The sequence below is a fragment of the Protopterus annectens genome, chromosome 3.part0, assembly GCF_019279795.1.
Source record: "Protopterus annectens isolate FY-2018-M chromosome 3.part0, PAN1.0, whole genome shotgun sequence".
Taxonomy (NCBI): Eukaryota; Metazoa; Chordata; order Ceratodontiformes; family Protopteridae; genus Protopterus; species Protopterus annectens.
The window spans coordinates 1,850,277,748-1,850,297,145 of NC_056731.1; the positions used below are offsets into that span (position 1 = coordinate 1,850,277,748).

Genomic DNA, 19,398 nt, shown 5'->3' on the forward strand with positions numbered 1-19,398 from the left:
CCTAAGATACTGCTGAATAATGTATCAACAATGTAGAAAACCATAGGTTACCAAGTAGAATTAAAGATCACTGAAAATGTCTGAGCTGTTAAATTATTCCATTTACAATTTATCCAAAGTTGAATGAAAGCTAGTAATTCTGCATCTCTTATGTTATAGACCATGTTGTTACATGATCTAATAGTTATTTATTTATTTATATTTGTTTACCGGGAAATTCTGACTAGACACGGGTCCTTTTTCAGCGGAGGCCCGGGGAGAAAAGTTCCAGAGAGTGACACTGATAAATGATGTACAATAAGAATCAGGTATGTATACAGTACAGGTGATCATGACATGGAAAAAAAATACAGGAGCACATTTGGTACCATTAGGTAATAGCTCTAGTTACACATCAAGAAAAGGAGTAAAACACAGTAAAACAATTATTTAATAGTAACACAGTACAGCAATTATTATAGACTGCGGTGGTGGTGCTGCAGTAGCATTGTCGCCTCATAGCAAGACGTTGTCCCGTTCGATTCTCAGCTAAAGCGTCTTCTGTGTGGAGGCATACGTGAAAGGGGCGTGCCTTCGTTGAAGGTTGTGCGTCAGGGCTGGTAACCCGATATGTAAAAATCCACTACCAATCATTAGCGGACCGGAGTTCCGCTGTGGCGACCCCTAACCGGGAAAAGCCGAAAGACACAAACAAACAGTACAGCAATTATTTAACAGTAACAAGATACAATAATAATAGACAAGAATTACTAAATCCAAGGAACGCTTGGAGAACCGATTCTCCAAAAGAAGGTGGACCATAATTTTCTTATTTATTTTACCATAAAACACCTAATGGAAATAATATGTCTTGAACTAAAAACAAACAGGACAAACTTTCTATTAAGATATTTTTACTCCAACAAGATATTTTAACTTGACCAAACTTGTATTAAATTTAACATTTTGTTATGTTTCATACAGTTGAGCTAAAAGCTATACATGCTGAATGTAATGAGAAATTATATCCCAAAAATTTAATATAAATAATATAAAAAGAATAAATTCTGTGTTTGACCATAAACCTTAAGCCACGTTTCCTTCTAAAGGCCCCCTACCACCACCACAGGAGGGAAGCATCTGTGGTTACTATGGCTGTGGGGTGGGGGGATGTGGAGAAAAAGGTCAACTTTCTAGGACAGCTGTAGAGGTCAACCACCATATGATATGAAATTTGCACACTGTCTTAAGACAAATCTGTGCATGAAAAGGATGGACGGATGGATCTGGCTAGGGGAACTAGTGTTTTTGTGGAAGCCATCAGTCCTAGCAATCAAATGATAAATCTTGCTGTTGGCAAAGGGGTGCTGAAAAACTTGAAAAACTGCCTGCCACAGAGACATGATCTTGGACCCTAGTGCAGTAGCTATATAGTTGCTCACATTCAAGTGGCATCTGATGAACTCTGTTTGTTATGTGGTTATCAATTTGCTTTTGGAGTGACTGAATGTAATCCCTAAATTTTGCAGAAATTGCAGCAATAAGCTCCACTGCTGGAGTAGATCTGTTGTTGATGTATTGAACTGCCAATTGTCTTAGAATAGGAACATGTGGAACCCTATCAGCTTGAGATGTGCTGCAACAACTGCCAAGCACTTGGTGAACACCCGGGGGGGGGTTGTAATGAGACCGAACACAGTGCCTTGAATTGGAAATTACTAGCTCCCCAATGGAAACGGAGAAATCTCCCTGACTGCCTTGAAATCTTGACAATATAGTAGGTGTCCTGGAGATCTATCAAGCACATCCAATCATCCTTCCTCGACAGAGGTAGAACAGACTTAACTATTCTATCAAGAACTTTGTTTTATGAACTCACTGAGATGACTGAGGTCCAAAATTAACCATAGGTCCCCTTTCATTTTCAAAACTAAAAAGAACCTGGAACAGACTCCAGATAACAGCTGTACGACTTTTTCTGTTGTGGATGCTATTTGATGGGTTGGTATTGTGGGAATCTTTAAAGGGGGAACACTAGGAATTACATTGCCTCTGGTGATTACCCACAGCATCCAATCCCAAGTATCTGATTTGATGGCCTGCCAAGGCTTGAGCATGCAGGGAAAAGTGCTCCCATCTGCCTCCAGAGTGTAGCAGTCAGGGAATCCTTACAGTTGTCTGGATGAGAACTTCTCTTGAAGAAAAGCTGAATGAAGATGAGGACTCATTGGCTCCAGGCAAAAATGAGTAGGTGTACGTGATTGTTTCCTAAAGGAAGACTAATCCCACATTTGAGATATTTTGGTGCCATGCGCTAAGGTTCTAAAGGGACCGGAGACTGTTTTCTACCTTTTTCTGACCTCTTTTCAGATTTGTCATTGTCTTTTTTTTTCTTCAAATTTTCTTTCCTTCTACATTACTTTGTGATCTTAGCTGGAGAAATAAAAGGAGTAGCAGAAAAAGTTGAGGCCTGAGTTGACTGTCCTGACTGAGGAATAATACCTTTTAACAGAAGTTGAAATTTCAGACCACTCAGAACCAGATATTAAGTGGCAACATAAATTTCATTCAGTAGAGAAATGAGCAACAAAGCTGCAAGTAAATGCCAGTTTGAGCCTGCATAAGCACATGAGGACTGAGCTTGCAAGCTCAAGCAAGTGAAACTAAGCTCATTGAATATGTACTACTGGAACAAGGTAAAACAATCTTAAACCAGGTTAATTATTTCTCTTCTAGCCGCTAGGACTATATACCAACTACTTCAATACGGAAGGTTAGCTTCTCTCCAGCAGACTCACAGACATACTCTCCACAGTCCTGTTTCTCGATGTTCTGAATCACCAACCTTCGGGTTTTACCAGAAGACTCCAGTCTGAATTTCTTAGATGCAGTAATGAGTTTTCCATTTTTGTACCATTTTACCTCAGTTGTGATCTTGGACACTTCACAAGTCAGTGTGATATTCTCTGACAGTCTAGCCTTCACCTCCTTCTGAACAGAGTCTTTGTTGATAAATACTTCCGCTTTATCTGCACAAAAAAGATTGATTCCTCTATTAATTTGTTTTTTTAGAAACAGAACATAAGATCAAAATATGCCCTCACATAGCTAATCATACAACAGTCACTCATAATAAATACAGACACTGCAGAAAGTTATTCTAAATTAAAAAGGAAAACACTCACCAATAACTTCAGTGCTTAAGGACAGTTTCTCTCCAGCAGCTTCACAGATGTACTCCCCAACATCCTTCTTCTCCACATTTAGAATCATGAGTCGTCGAATTTTACCATCAGATTCCTTTTTGTATTTCTTGGAGTCAGTCAGGAGTTTCCCATCCTTGTACCATTTCACCTCTGTTTTGGCCTGTGACACTTCACAGGACAGTACAGCATTCTCAGACAGAGGGGTCTTTGTCACCTTCTGAACAGAGTCCTTGTTGGCAAATGCTGGTTCAGGTTCTACAAATCAAAAAAAAGAGACCATCACTGAGAAATGGGATGCTGATATGCAGCCCTAGCATCTGTGTATCGATCAGTAAAAACTTCTGTCCTTAAGACTGTTTCAATGAGATCTGACTGCTTTATTTTAACATGTCACCATAAAATAAACTGGCAAAATGAAAAGTAGTCAAAAGTATGGCAAACAAAAGTCGACACACTGTACTACAAGTCACCCCTCAAGGAGCAGAAACTAAAAAACTGAACAACATGTAAACAGAAACTGGGACTATAAAAAAGAAAACAAAAGACATTAGGATAACCACAATTAACTGCGCAATACTGATTAAGTAGAGTCACAGGAAAACAGGCTGGAGTCGGTGGAATACTTAGCTTTGTGTGGAAAGGTATGCTGCAATTCCTGGTAGATGTGGAAGGGTAGATCTGCAAATCTGTGCTTTTTTAAAGTAACTTTGTTTTTTTAAATGCATGTATAAATTATCAGATTCAAACAGATCTTATACACAGAATTTAAATAGTTAGTCCCCCCCATACCAGCTCCGCTCGCTCCTGCATTTCCAGATAGAAAAAGGATACTATTATTTCTAAAACTCTATCTTGTCATAAAATTCTATCTTGTCACAGTGAATAAAGTAAATTAAATATCCTTGCCATTTCATCAAAGAGAACTCTGAACTATAAAAGAGATTCTGATTCCATAGTCCCAGTAGTAATCTTTAAGTTGCCAATCTAGCTAATACTATTTTTGTGAATGCAATTGACATATTGTCATCATTGCATAAAATCCATGTTTCATAACAATTATTCATTTGGGTACTGGTCAGTAAGGATAGTTTATAGGTTTAGTTCCACCAAGTAACAATTTTGGTAAATTCCCACCAAACATGTTTCCAGAAACCAGCAAATCAACAAATGTGCAAATAAAAATAGTTTTGATTTGCCCACTTAAGACACTGAGGAGTTAAATAAGCTCTTCATATTTTTATTGTATTACTCTGTTCTATGCAAAATTTTAACAACAATCTGCAAATTTCGATATAATTAACAAATTTGATATAGTTCTTAATTCTAAACATAATTCTTGATTTAATTTTAAGTACCATTTTCTCAGAATTTGAGGCAAATCGTGTAAATGTAAAGGCTGAATAAGTCTGTGTAAAGAGCATAAAACTTTCCATTAAAATATCAGTGACATAATTAAAATTAAAAAATCCTAGCTCTTCAGATTGTCATTACCTCACATGAAGAGATGTAATGTTTAACACTATTCTCAGCTTTGTAGAATTTTTAAAAAATTCATGTCATTTGATAAAAACAATTTAAACTTCTAATTAGTATACATGACCCATTTATACATCATAGGTAAATATGACAAGAGTGGGAGATAATAACATGAGAATGAATGACTTATACTTCGTAATAAATCTTTGATTATTCATAAGATGAAAATCCTAAGATACTGCTGAATAATGTATCAACAATGTAGAAAACCATAGGTTACCAAGTAGAATTAAAGATCACTGAAAATGTCTGAGCTGTTAAATTATTCCATTTACAATTTATCCAAAGTTGAATGAAAGCTAGTAATTCTGCATCTCTTATGTTATAGACCATGTTGTTACATGATCTAATAGTTATTTATTTATTTATATTTGTTTACCGGGAAATTCTGACTAGACACGGGTCCTTTTTCAGCGGAGGCCCGGGGAGAAAAGTTCCAGAGAGTGACACTGATAAATGATGTACAATAAGAATCAGGTATGTATACAGTACAGGTGATCATGACATGGAAAAAAAATACAGGAGCACATTTGGTACCATTAGGTAATAGCTCTAGTTACACATCAAGAAAAGGAGTAAAACACAGTAAAACAATTATTTAATAGTAACACAGTACAGCAATTATTATAGACTCCGGTGGTGGTGCTGCAGTAGCATTGTCGCCTCATAGCAAGACGTTGTCCCGTTCGATTCTCAGCTAAAGCGTCTTCTGTGTGGAGGCATACGTGAAAGGGGCGTGCCTTCGTTGAAGGTTGTGCGTCAGGGCTGGTAACCCGATATGTAAAAATCCACTACCAATCATTAGCGGACCGGAGTTCCGCTGTGGCGACCCCTAACCGGGAAAAGCCGAAAGACACAAACAAACAGTACAGCAATTATTTAACAGTAACAAGATACAATAATAATAGACAAGAATTACTAAATCCAAGGAACGCTTGGAGAACCGATTCTCCAAAAGAAGGTGGACCATAATTTTCTTATTTATTTTACCATAAAACACCTAATGGAAATAATATGTCTTGAACTAAAAAAACAAACAGGACAAACTTTCTATTAAGATATTTTTACTCCAACAAGATATTTTAACTTGACCAAACTTGTATTAAATTTAACATTTTGTTATGTTTCATACAGTTGAGCTAAAAGCTATACATGCTGAATGTAATGAGAAATTATATCCCAAAAATTTAATATAAATAATATAAAAAGAATAAATTCTGTGTTTGACCATAAACCTTAAGCCACGTTTCCTTCTAAAGGCCCCCTACCACCACCACAGGAGGGAAGCATCTGTGGTTACTATGGCTGTGGGGTGGGGGGATGTGGAGAAAAAGGTCAACTTTCTAGGACAGCTGTAGAGGTCAACCACCATATGATATGAAATTTGCACACTGTCTTAAGACAAATCTGTGCATGAAAAGGATGGACGTATGGATCTGGCTAGGGGAACTAGTGTTTTTTTTTTTTTTGTGGAAGCCACCAGTTCTAGCAATCAAATGATAAGTCTTGCTGGTGGCAAAGGAGTGCTGAAAAACTTGAAAAACTGCCTGCCACAGAGAAATGATCTTGGACGCTGGTGCAGTAGCTATATGGTTGCTCGCATTCAAGTGGCATATGATGAACTCTTGTTTGTTATGTGGATATCAATTTGCTTTTGAAGTGACTGAATGTAATCCCCAAATTTTGCAGAAACTGCAGCAAGAAGCTCCACTGCTGGAGTAGATCTGTTGTTGGTGTAGTGAAGAGCAAGTTGTCTTAGAATAGGAACATGTGGAACCCAATCAGCTTGAGATGTACTGCAACAACTGTCAAGCACTTGGTGAACACCTGGGGGGTTGTAATGAGACCGAACAGCTGTGCGCTGAATTGGAAATTACTAGGTCCCCAATGGGAATGGAGAAATCTCCCTGACTGCCTTGAAATCTTGATAATATAGTAGGTGTCCTGGAGATCTATCAAGCACATCCAATCATCCTTCCTCAACAGAGGTAGAATGGGATTAACTTTCTATCCAGAACTTTGTTTTATGAACTGACTGAGATGACTGAGGTCTAAAATTAACCATAGGTCCCCTTTCAGTTTCAAAACTAAAAAGAACCTGGAATAGACTCCAGATTCCTACTGGTGTGGGGGATCCAGTGGATGACTCTTTTTTTTCTAACAGCTGTAAGACTTTTGTTGTTGTAGATTCCATTTGATGGGGTGGCATTTGTGAATCCTTAAAGAAGGAACACTAGGAATTACATTGCCTCTGGTGATTATCCACAGCATCCAATCCCAAGTATCTGATTTGCTGGCCTGCCAAGGCTTGAGGATGCAGGGAAAAGTGCTCCCATCTGCCTCCAGAGTGTAGCAGTCAGGGAATCCTTACAGTTGTCTGGATGAGAAACTCTCTTGAAGAAAAGCTGAATGAAGCTGAGGACTCATTGACTCCAGGCAAAAATGAGAAGTTGTACGTGACTGTTTCCTAAAGGAAGACTAATCCTATATTTGAGATATTTTGGTGCCGTACCCTAAGGTTTTAAAGGGACCGGAGACTGCATTCTACCTAATTCTGACCTCTTTTCAGATTTGTCCTTCTCTTTTTTTTCTTCCAATTTTCTTTCCTGGCTAGCTGGAGAAATAAAAGGAGTAGCAGAAAAAGTTGAGGCCTGAGTTGACTGTCCTGACTGAGGAATAATATCTTTTAAAAGAAGTTAAAATTTCAGACTACTCAGAAACAGATATTATGTGGCAACATAAATTTCATTCAGTAAAGAAATTAGCAACAAAGCTGCAAGTAAATGCCAGCTTGAGCCTGCATAAGCACATGAGGACTGAGCTTGCAAGCTCAAGCAAGTGAAACTAAGCTCATTGAATATGTACTACTGGAACAAGGTAAAACAATCTTAAACCACGTTAATTATTTCTCTTCTAGCCGCTAGGACTATATACGTACCAACTACTTCAATACGGAAGGTTAGCTTCTCTCCAGCAGACTCACAGACATACTCTCCACAGTCCTGTTTCTCGATGTTCTGAATCACCAACCTTCGGGTTTTATCAGAAGACTCCAGTCTGAATTTCTTGGATGCAGTAATGAGTTTTCCATTTTTGTACCATTTTACCTCAGTTGTGATCTTGGACACTTCACAAGTCAGTATGATATTCTCTGACACTCTAGCCTTCACCTCCTTCTGAACAGAGTCTTTGTTGATAAATGCTTCCTCTTTATCTGCACAAAAAAGATTGATTCCTCTACTTATTTATTTTCTTAAATCAGAATATCAGATCAAAATATGCCCTCACACAGCTAATCATACAGCAGTCACTCATAATAAATACAGACACTGCAGAAAGTTATTCTAAATTAAAAAGGAAAACACTCACCAATAACTTCAATGCTTAAGGACAGTTTCTCTCCAGCAGCTTCACAGATGTACTCCCCAACATCCTTCTTCTCCACATTTTGAATCACGAGTCGTCGAATTTTACCATCAGATTCCTTTTTGTATTTCTTGGAGTCAGTCAGGAGTTTCCCATCCTTGTACCATTTCACCTCTGTTTTGGCCTGTGACACTTCACAGGATAGTACAGCACTCTCAGACAGATGGGTCTTTGTCACCTTCTGAACAGAATCCTTGTTGGCAAATGCCGGTTCAGGTTCTACAAATCAAAAAGAAGAGACCATCACTGAGAAATGGGATACTGATATGCAGCCCTAGCATCTGTGTGTCTATCAGTCAAAACTTCCATCATTAATACTGTTTCAATGAGATCTGACTGCTTTATTTCAAGATGTCACCATAAAATAAACTGGCAAAATGAAAAGTAGTCAAAAGTATGGCAAACAAAAGTCGACACACTGTACTACAAGTCACCCCTCAAGGAGCAGAAACTAAAAAACTGAACAACATGTAAACAGAAAAGGGGACTATGAAAAAGAAAAAAAAAGACATTAGGATAACCATAATTAACTGTGCAATACTGATTAAGTAATGTGACAGGAAAACAGGATGGAGATGGTGGAATACTTAGCTTGTGTGGTATGCTGCACTCCTGGTACAGGTGGAAGGGTAGGTCTGCAAATCTTTGCTTTTTAAAAATAACTTTTCTTTTTTTTAAATGCATGTGTAAATTATCAGATTCCAGCAGATCTTATACACAGAATTTAAACATAGTTAGTTCCCCCATACCAGCCCCGCTCGCTCCCACATCTTCAGATAGAAAAAGGATACTATTATTTCTAAAATTCTATCTTGTCATAAAATTCTATCTTGTCACAGTGAATAAAGTAAATTGAATATCCTTGTCATTTCATCAAAAAGCACTCTGAACCATATAAAAGATTCTGATTCCATAGTCCCAGTAGTAATCTTTTAGTTGCCAATCTAGCTAACACTATTTTCATGAATGCAATTGACAGAGTGTCATCCTTGCAAAAAACCCATGTTTCATAACAATTATTCATTTGGGTACTGGTCGGTAAGGATAGTTTATAGGTTTTGTTCCACCAAGTAACAATTTTGGTAAATTCCCATGAAACATGTTTCCAGAAACCAGTAAATCAACAAATGTGCTAACAGAAATCATTTTGATTTGCCCACCTATGACCTTGAGGAGTTAAATAAGCTCTTCATATTTTTGTTGTATTACTCTGTTCTATGCAAAATTTTAACAATAACCTGCAATTTTCCATATTATTAACAGATTTGATCATCATCTTCTTTCAGCTGTTCCCGTTAGGGGTCGCCACAGTGGATCGTCTGTTTCCATTTCTTCCTGTCTTCTGCATCTTGCTCTGTCACACCAACCACCTGCATGTCCTCTCTCACCACATCCATAAACCTTACCTTAGGCGTTCCTCTTTTCCTGTTACCTGGTAGCTTCATCCTTAGCATCTTTTTCCCAATATACTCAGCATCCCTCCTCAGCACATGTCCAAACCAAAGTAATCTTGCCTCTCTGGCTTTGTCTCCAAACCTTCCAACCTGGGCTGACCCTCTAATATATTCATTCCTAATCCTGTCCACCCTCCTCACACCCAGTGCAAATCTTAACATCTTTAACTCTGCCACATCCAGCTCTAACTCCTGCCTTTTTGTCAGTGCCACTGTCTCTAACCCATATAACATAGCTGGTCTCACTACCCTCTTGTAGACCTTCCCTTTCACTCTTACTGGTACTCATCTGTCACAAATCACTCCTGACACTCTTCTCCACCCAGTCCATCCTGCCTGTACTCTCTTCTTCACCTCTCTTCCACACTCACCACTACTCATACAAATGTGATATAGTTCTTAATACTAAACATAATTCTTGATTTAATTTTAAGTACTATTTTCTCAGAATTTGAGGCAAATCATGTAAATGTAAAGGTTGAATAAATCTGTGTAAAGAGCATAAAACTTTCCATTAAAATATCAGTGGCATAATTAAACTTAAAAAAATCAAAAAAATCCTAGCTCTTCAGATTGTCATAACCTCACATGAAGAGATAAAGAAGTTGTGTACTCACCATAACGTCCCATCTGAGTAGGTAACTTCATTTGTCAGCAACCTGTGGGTATCGGATCTGACCTGGATCCAAGCCGGCAGCTTTCCAAGCTAAAGATCCGAGCTTTCAGCTCCTCCCCCTTACCCATAATACCCTGCTACCTCCCTCCAGTCCTCACATCAAGTTTGCCACTTATCAACCACAATAGTCAAACATACTCAAAGAGAAAACTAACCTGAAGCACAACAGAAGGAAAATCGGTTGCTGACAAATTAAGTTACCTACTCAGATGGAACGTTATGGTGAGTACATAACTTCTTTATCTGAAGTAGTTAACTTCATTTTATCAGCAACCTGTTGGACAGAGTCCCCAGCTACCAAAAACCTGGGAGGTCCTCATGGAAGAATATTCCAGAGCATTGCGGAGCCAAAGGCTGCCCTGCCTCTAGAGATCAGATCTAGCTTGTAATGAGAAATGAAGGTATGAGAAGAGGCCCAAGTAGCCGCTGAACAGATGTTATCTAAGGGGACTCTTGACCAAAATGCTGCAGAGGTAGCCATAGAACGGGTAGAATGAGCATGAACCCCCAAGGGTTCTGGTCTACCGGAAGCTGAATAGGCTTGTAGGATGCAGTGGGATATCCATCTGGCTAAAGTAACTTTTGTAACCAGCTTGCCCAAGGATGGCTTAGCGAAAGACACGAAAAGCTGTTCTGATTTGCGAGAAGCAGCTGTCCTGTGCAGGTAAAAATGCAATTGTCTATGCACGTCCAACAAATGCAGTTTATATTCCCCTTTGTTCTGAAAGTTGGGAAAGAAAAGAGGCAAATTGATGATTTGATTGATATTGGCCTCGGAGGCCACTTTAGGCAAGAATGAAGGATTAGTCCTGAGAAATACCATGTCCTTATGGAAAACCAAGTACGGAGGTTGCGTACAAAGGGCTTAAAGTTCAGATACTCTCCTAGCCGACATAAATACAACCAAGAAGGCCGTTTTCCAGGATAAGAACTCTAAGTCAACGGAAGCTGTAAGTTCAAAGGGTGGACCCGTTAGGGCCTGGAGAACTAGAGTTAAGTCCCATGGGGGAACCGCCTTCTTAACCGGAGGTCTTAAGAGAAAGGTGCCTTCCAAAAAGATCTTGCATATCTCAGTGGAAGCTAAGGGTTTAAGATTATCCCTGACGTGGAAATGAGAAATGGCAGCCATCTGAACCTTTACAGTAGAAGAACTGGCCCCCTGATGTAAAATGTGAGACAGAAATTCCAGAACTGCTGGAATGGGAGCCGAGAAAGGATCCAAATCCCTATCCTTGGCCCAGATGGAAAAACGCTTCCATTTACTGTTGTAAATTTTCGTGGTAGAGGGTTTATGTGCCGCTACTAGAATGGTCTTTACCGAGGATGAGATACCGGGAGTCCTAGCCGTCAGTGGAACTGGATCAACCAAGCCGTGAGCTTGAGGTTATCCAGGTTTAGAGTTTGTAATTCCAAAGGATGGGAGATCAGATCCGGAATGGGATCTAAGACCCAAGGAGGGGCTATGATGTGAGACCGCAGATATGGGAACCAGACCTGACGAGGCCAGAATGGGGCTATGAGGATTATTTTGCTCCCCAACCGACGAGCTTTCTGTAGTAACTTTGACATTAGTGGAAGCGGAGGGTAAGCATAAAGAAGACCGGGTGGCCAAGCATGGATCAGAGCGTCTCTGGGGTTCTCCCCTGGTGGGGGAATTAAAGCAAAAAATTTGCTGCATTTCACGTTTAAAGGAGACGCGAAGAGATCGCAGCAAGGCTGATCCATCTGAGGAAGATCTGTTTCGCTAATAAGGGATTTAGAGACCACTCGTAAGGAGTGAGGACAGAACGACTCAGCTTGTCCGCTAGAATGTTGGACCAACCCGGAATGTGCGTTGCTATCAGAAAACGGTCGGTGGAAATCAGCCATTCCCAGACTCTCATAGCCTCTCGACAAAGGGGGTAAGACCTGGTTCCTCCGTGTTTGTTGACGTACCAGAGTACCGCCATGTTGTCTGTCTGGATTGCAATAGTCCCTGGAGGAAGAAGGTCCTGAAGGGCTTGCAACTCTAAAAGCACCGCCCTCATCTCCAGAACATTGATATGCAGACCGGTCTCTACAGAGGTCCACGTGCCTTGGACGGTTCTGCCCATGCAATGCCTGCCCCACCCGAGGCGAGAAGTGTCTGTGGTCAGCGTGGCTTGCAGTAGGGGCATTATAGGTTCATAGGTTCATAGGTTTATACTAGGCTATCTGCCCTAAGGCATTTATAAGCCTAGCCCAAATTTTTGTGGCTTACGCCACCCCTTATATGAAAAAATACTGTGCCCATTAGTTTGTTGTGCCTCTGTCCAGCAGTGACACAGAGATGATTCCCGGGGTAAACCTACGATCTCCCATCCACAGGTCTAGATTTCTCTTGAACAGAGTCAGCGAGGTGCTCTGCCTCACATGGACCGGGATTTTATTCCACAGCATAGGGAGTCTCTGAGTGATAAATCTATCCCTCCAGCACGTCCTATTTATATCCGTGATAAGGTTTAAGTCGCTTGCTCTAGTGGTTTTGGTGGATTTGGATTTTTTGAGGTGGAGCATGTCCATTAATTTCGGGTTGGACATGGCCTTGTATGTCAGGCACATGTCACCTCTGAGCAGACGGTATGCGACTGAATAGAGCTGGAGTTTCTTCAATCTGGCAGCATATGACAGATTTTGGAGTCCTTTATCCTTTTGGTGAGGAACTTTTGGGGTCTCTCCAATTGCTGCAGATGTCGAGTGAGATACATCCCGAATGGGGCATTGTACTCGATCATTGGTCTGATAAGTGAAGAGTACAGGGGAACAATGACCTCACTAGATCTGGATGTGAATCCCTTCATGATCAGGTGGGCAATGTAGAAGGTCTTTCTAACCACTTTAGCAACGTGAGTGTCAAAAAGGCCACTGTCAACCTGGGTCCCCAGGTCCCTGATAACCTCTTCTGTGCTTAGTGGATTGCCACCTATATGGTAGCTTGGGGTTACCTTGTTTTTCCCGAAGGGTATGACTATACATTTTTTGGCGTTTAACTTCAGGCCATGGCTCTGGCACCAGCTATCTGTTTCCGTGAGTCCCTTCTGAAGGATATCCGTGTCCGATGCACTTTCCACTATGGCGCCCAGTTTGCAGTCGTCTGCAAACTTTGTCAGCCAAAGTCCTCCCATGTTGGCCTGTACTTCTGAGAAGTAGATGCCAAACAATAGGGGGCCAAGGACCGAGCCCTGTGGGACACCACTTGTGACCGGCTTGGAGTCTGACATAGCGCCAGCAACTCTAATACTGTGGGTTCTTGCCAGTTTGCAACCCATCTTGTGACATATGGGTTTACATTTAAGCTGGTAAGTTTTTCTACAATACCCGAGTGGGGTATTGTGTTGAAAGCCTTTGCAAGGTCAAGGTAGGCTGTATGGACTGCCTTTCCCTCATCAATGGCCTTGGTGACTGTTTCGAAGAAGTCGACCAAGTTCAAAAGGCATGATCTTCCCTTGACAAAGCCAAACTGGGTCGGGTCCAATGTCTGCAAGTCCCCTATATCTTTGTTTATGAGCTCCATTATGATCCTCTCCATACCTTTGCAGACTAGACTTGTTAAGCTTATGGGGCGGTAATTACCAGGGTCCGTAGAGGCACCGCCTTTGTGGAGTGGGACCACAGTTGCCGTACGCCACTCCTTGGGCACGTATCCTGTGGTAAGGCTAAGATTAAACAGCTGCCTTATGTGCGGGTTTAATTCCTCATTTAGCTCGTGTAGCACACAGCCGGGGACACCATCCGGTCCCATTGATGCTGTGTTTTTAGCTTTAGAGAGAGCAGCTTTCACCTGCGCATTTGAGATGTCTGGGAGGCTACACTCGGCTGGGATAGTTATCTCTCCTTTAGGGGGGGAGAGGGGGGGTGAAGTTTGCACTGAACCTGTCTGCCAGTATGTAGGCAATGTCTGTGGGTTCAGTGATTTTTGTATCATTTTGGACTAATTCTGAGCATATCTGGGAGTTTCCACCCAGGTTCCTAACATAGCTGAAAAAGGCCTTATGATTGTCCTTTGAATCCATGGCAATTTTTCTCTCAAAATTGGCCTTAGTTGATTTTATGAGTGCTCGTATTTTTTTACTAATAATGATCAGGGGTGACTTCCCTTTTATGGATTTTGTCCTCGGGAATTAAGCCACCAGAGAAGGGAGCTCCAGCAAACCTTGCTCAGGGGAATCTGTGAATCCAGAGGGTGTAGGAGGAGGGACCACTGAACCTGAAGGGTCACCTGAAGGACTCTCATGTGCAGATGAGCTAGAGGAGAAAGGCTGATGGCCACCACCATGGATCCTAGGGCTCTCAGGACTAATTCTGCTGGTGGAGCCGGAGATTGAAGGAGATCTATTACATGGAGCGACAAGGTGCCTAACCTGTCCGTTGTCAGAAAAGCCCTGGACTGGAGCATGTTTATCCTGGCCCCTATGAAATCTATAACTTGGACAGGTTGAAGAGAAGACTTCTTGAAATTTATGGTAATGCCAAGGTGATTGGCCAAGAGCAAAGCATAATCCCTGGCAGGGGAGAGTAGATGCCTGGTGGGGGCAGTGAGGAGCCAGTCGTCTAGGTACGGAAAGACCAGAATTCCCTGAAGTCTCAGGTGGGCTGCTACAACTGCCATGACCTTGGTGAACACCCTGGGGCAGTAGTGAGGCCGAATGGAAGAACCCTGAACTGGTAATGACTGGCCCTGAGCCGAAAGCGGAGATACCTCCTGGATCGTCTGTCCATGAGAATATGGTAGTACGCATCCTTGAGGTCTATGGAGCACATCCAATCGTTCTCCTGCAGAAGGGGGAGAATAGATTGTAGAGTGACCATCCAGAAGTTTTCTTTGGCAGTGAATAGGTTCAGGGATGATAGGTCAAGAATTGGCCTTAAGTCCCCCGTCTTTTTTGGCACTAAAAAGAACCTGGAGTAATTGCCTAATCCAGATTGCTCTGGGGGGAACGCGTTGAATGGCCCTTTTTTCTAGTAATTTCTTTATTTCTGAGGCCACAACCTCCCTCTGATTGGGTGGGACATCGGGGAGGTGCCTCACTAACGGGGGAAGATTCAGGAAGTAACCTCTGGACATTATTCGGAGCACCCAGCAATCTGTAGTAATGGACTCCCAACTTGCCAGATGCTCCAAAAAATGCCCCCCCGACTGCCTCCAGAGAGGGACAGTCGGGTAACCCCTCAGGGCTGCTGCGTGGGTCGGTTGGAGAAGGGTTCTCTTGCCCCAAAATTCTTCGGCCCCCCCTCTGCCTCTGGGCAGCGTCCAACTTGTCCTCCCCTGCCTCTGAAGAATGAAGGGTCCGGAGCAGAACAGGACCCCTGAGATTTCTGGAACCACATCTTCTTCTGCCCCCTCTGGTTCCTTGAAAAGGATCTCTGAGGAGTAGAGAAGCGGATTCCGACGGCAGGCAGCGTCTTCCCATCTCTCTCGCTCTGGAGTAACGTGTCGCGGACGGTCTTGCCAAAAAGTGAAGAACCGTCAAAGGGAGCATTAGCGAGGGACGCCTTGAAGGGTTCCGCAAAGTCGCAAGGATGGAGCCAGGTATGGTGCCGCAAGGCGACCCCTGCTCCACTGGCTCTAGCCGCCCCCTCCGTGGCATGGGAGAGAAGCTGCATAGAAGTGTTTGATATAGACTTTAGAGTGGCCATGCGAGTCGAGAAGGTATGTTTGTCCACCACGGCATCTACTGGGGAATTAGAAGTTATGTACTCACCATAACGTTCCATCTGAGTAGGTGTATTCATTTGTCTGCAACCTGTGGGTTATGGATCCGATATCGGATCCGAACCGGCATGGTTTACCAGCTATGGATCCAAGCTCTCAGCTCCTCCCCTCACCCATAATGCCCTGCTCTACCCTCATGACTTCAGATCGAGTTTGCCAACAGCAAAAACACCCTGAAAAGGGTAACAGATAATATGCAGGAAACTGAAAGGCCAGGGGGATAGGAGGGCGGGATGGTTGCAGACAAATGAATACACCTACTCAGATGGAACGTTATGGTGAGTACATAACTTCTAAATCTGAAGTAGGAGATTCATTGTCTGCAACCTGTGGGACAGAGTCCCCAGCTACCTGAATCTTGGCGGCCATCATGGAAGGATATTCCGAGCACCGCGGAGCCAAATGATGCTCTACCCTAGATGCAAGATCCAACTTATAGTGGGAAATAAAAGTATGAGATGAAGCCCACGTGGCTGCTGCACAAATATCATCTAGAGGAATCCTAGCCTTGAAGGCTGCCGAGGTAGATACTGACCGGGTTGAATGGGCATGTACACCCTCGGTGCGGGCCTTCCTGAAGCTTGATAAGCCAATAAGATGCACTGTGAAATCCAGCGAGACAGAGAAACTTTAGAAATTGGCTTGCCCAAATTAAATTTAGCAAAGGAAATAAACAACTGGTCGGATTGCCTATGACCAGCCGTTCTGTTTAGATAAAATCTAAGTTGCCTGTGAACATCTAATGAGTGAAGCTTGTATTCACCTTTGTTTTCATATTTAGGAAGAAAACAGGGAGGTTAATGGACTGATTAATGTTTGCTTCAGAAGCAACTTTAGGAAGAAAGGACGGGTTGGTCCTGAGGTAAACACGGTCCGGATGAAATACCAAGTAAGGAGGTTTAGCTGATAATGCTTGAAGCTCTGAAACTCTCTTGGCCGATGTAATGGCTACCAAAAGGCTGTCTTGTAAGACAAGAATTTGAGATCCACCGTAGCCGCTGGTTCGAAGGGGCGGTCAAGGCCTGGAGAACCAAAGAGAGGTCCCAAGGAGGAACCGCTTGTTTTACAGGGGCCTGAGAAGAAAAGTACCTTTAAGGAAAATTTTACACAACTTGGCTGACATAAGAGGATTAGAGTCATGGCCAATGTGATAATGAGAAATTGCCGCCAGTTGTACTTTGACTGTGGAACTGCTGGCACCATCGTTAAAAAGAGTGGTTAGAAAGTCAAGCACTAAGGGAGAGGAACCGTGAAGGGATTCAGGCCTTGCCGCTCCGCAAAGAAAACCGTTTCCACTTGCTGCGGTAGACTTTCCTAGTGGACGGTTTATGAGCTGCCACCAGTATTGCCTTAACAGGTGACGAAATACCGGAGTCCTGATCAAGAGTGGAACTGGAGCAGCCAAGCGGTCAGCTTCAGGTTGTCCAGGTTCGGAGGAGGTATGCAGGATGGATGGGATATCAGATCCGGAATGGGATCTAGAATCCAAGGAGGATTCACCGAGTGAGACCTTAGAAAGGGGAACCAGATCTGTCGAGGCCAAAACGGAGCAATGAGAATCATTCTGCAACCCACCCGAAAGGCTTTCTGAAGAACTTGGAGCATCAGAGGCAAGGGTGGATAAGCGTAAAGAAGACCGGGTGGCCAAGCATGCACCAGAGCATCTCTTGGAGAACTTCCTGGAGGGGGTATCAGAGCGAAAAAACTGTCGCACTTGGTGTTTGAGGGAGAGGCAAAAAGATCGCATGAAGGAGTTCCCCACCGTGCGAATATGCGTTCCGCTACTTGAAAATTGAGAGACCACTCGTAAGGGGTCAGAATGGTGCGACTGAGCTTGTCCGCCACGATGTTGGACCGACCCGGAATGTGCGTTGCTATTAGAAAGCGGTTGGTGGAGATTGCCCATTCCCAAACTCTCATGGCTTCTCGACAAAGGGGGTAAGACCTTGTTCCCCTTGCTTGTTGATGTACCAGACCACAGACATGTTGTCCGATTGAATCGCAATTGTTCCCAAGGGAAGAAAGTCCTGAAGTGCTAGCAACGCTAAGAGCACTGCTCTCATCTCTAGAACGTTGATATGCAGTAAGGTCTCTGTATCGTTCCACGTGCCTTGGACGGTCCGGCCCATAAAATGACCCCCACCCGGCGCGGGAGGCGTCCGTGGTCACCGTGGCGAGGGGGGGAGAAGCACAAAATGGGTGGCCTCCGTGGAGATCTGGAGAGTGAAGCCACCACAGGAGGGACCGCTTGCAAGCCTTGCTGATCGCAATGGGATGATGCATAGGGAGAGCAAGGTATGACCACTGTACTAAGAGAGTCCACTGGAGGATGCGCATATTGAGCCTGGCAAGAGGGAGAAGTGCTATAGCAGACGCCATGGACCCTAGAGCCCTCAGGACCAACTCCGCCGGAACAGAACTTGAGTGGAGAATGGCCCGCACCTGGAGCTGCAGATTTTTAACTCTGTCCGCAGTGAGGAAGGCTCGTAAACTCCTTGTGTCTAGCCTGGCCCCTATAAAATCTAAGAGCTGTGTGGGCGCCAGGTTGGATTTCTTTGTATTTATTGTAATGCCCAGAAAGGGAGCAAGATGGAGAAAGGAGTCTCGCGCCAATAATAGTAGATGCCTTGTTGGGGCGGTAAGAAGCCAGTCGTCCAGGTAGGGAAAGACCTGCACCCCCTGAAGCCTCAGGTGGGCCGCTACCACTGCTAATACTTTGGTGAACATCCTGGGGGCTGTGGTGAGACCAAAGGGAAGGACCCGGAACTCGTAGTGACTGGCTCCCAGCCGGAAGCGGAGGAACCTCCTGGAGCGCCTGTCCATCAGGATGTGGTAGTACGCATCTTTGAGGTCTATAGAGCACATCCAGTGATTTTCTCCCAGAAGGGAGAATAGATTGCAGAGTGACCATTCGGAATTTTTCCTTGGGGACTGCCAGATTCAAGAGAGAAAGGTCTAGAATTGGTCTTAGTTCCCCCGTCTTCTTTGGCACTAAAAAGAACCTGGAGTAGAACCCTGATCCGATCTGGTATGGGGGGACGGGCTGGATGGCTCTTTTCTTTAGCAGATGGCCAATTTCTGCCAAAGCGGCCTCCCATTGACCGGGTGGAACATCTGGGAGGGACTTCAACTTTGGAAAGTGAAGAAAAGGGATGCGGTATCCTCTGGATATGATTTGGAGAACCCAGCGGTCTGATGTTATGGACTCCCATGCCGCTAGGTGCCCCGAAAAACGTCCCCCGACTGCCTCCAGAGTGGAGCAGCCGGGCAACCCCTCAGGGTTGCTGCGCGGGCCGTTCAGAGAAGGGTTCTCTGGACCCGAAGTTCCTGGGAGCCTCTCTGCCTCTAGGGCGGCGTCCTCCCTGTCCTCCTCTGCCACGGAAGGACTGG

The 19,398-nt window shown here is 43.4% G+C and overlaps 1 protein-coding gene across 1 annotated transcript in view; it reads right to left on the minus strand.

Annotated features, from left to right (window-relative positions):
• Window positions 1-19,398, minus strand: part of OBSCN (obscurin, cytoskeletal calmodulin and titin-interacting RhoGEF) — a 4,979,884-nt gene that overhangs the window by 3,776,746 nt on the left and 1,183,740 nt on the right. Inside the window, exons 14-17 of the mRNA XM_044066040.1 lie at window positions 8,091-8,366; window positions 7,660-7,935; window positions 3,165-3,440; window positions 2,733-3,008 (exon numbers count right to left, since the gene is read on the minus strand). Coding sequence (XP_043921975.1) covers window positions 2,733-3,008; window positions 3,165-3,440; window positions 7,660-7,935; window positions 8,091-8,366 — 1,104 coding nt within the window. The remainder of the gene's footprint in view (window positions 1-2,732; window positions 3,009-3,164; window positions 3,441-7,659; window positions 7,936-8,090; window positions 8,367-19,398) is intronic.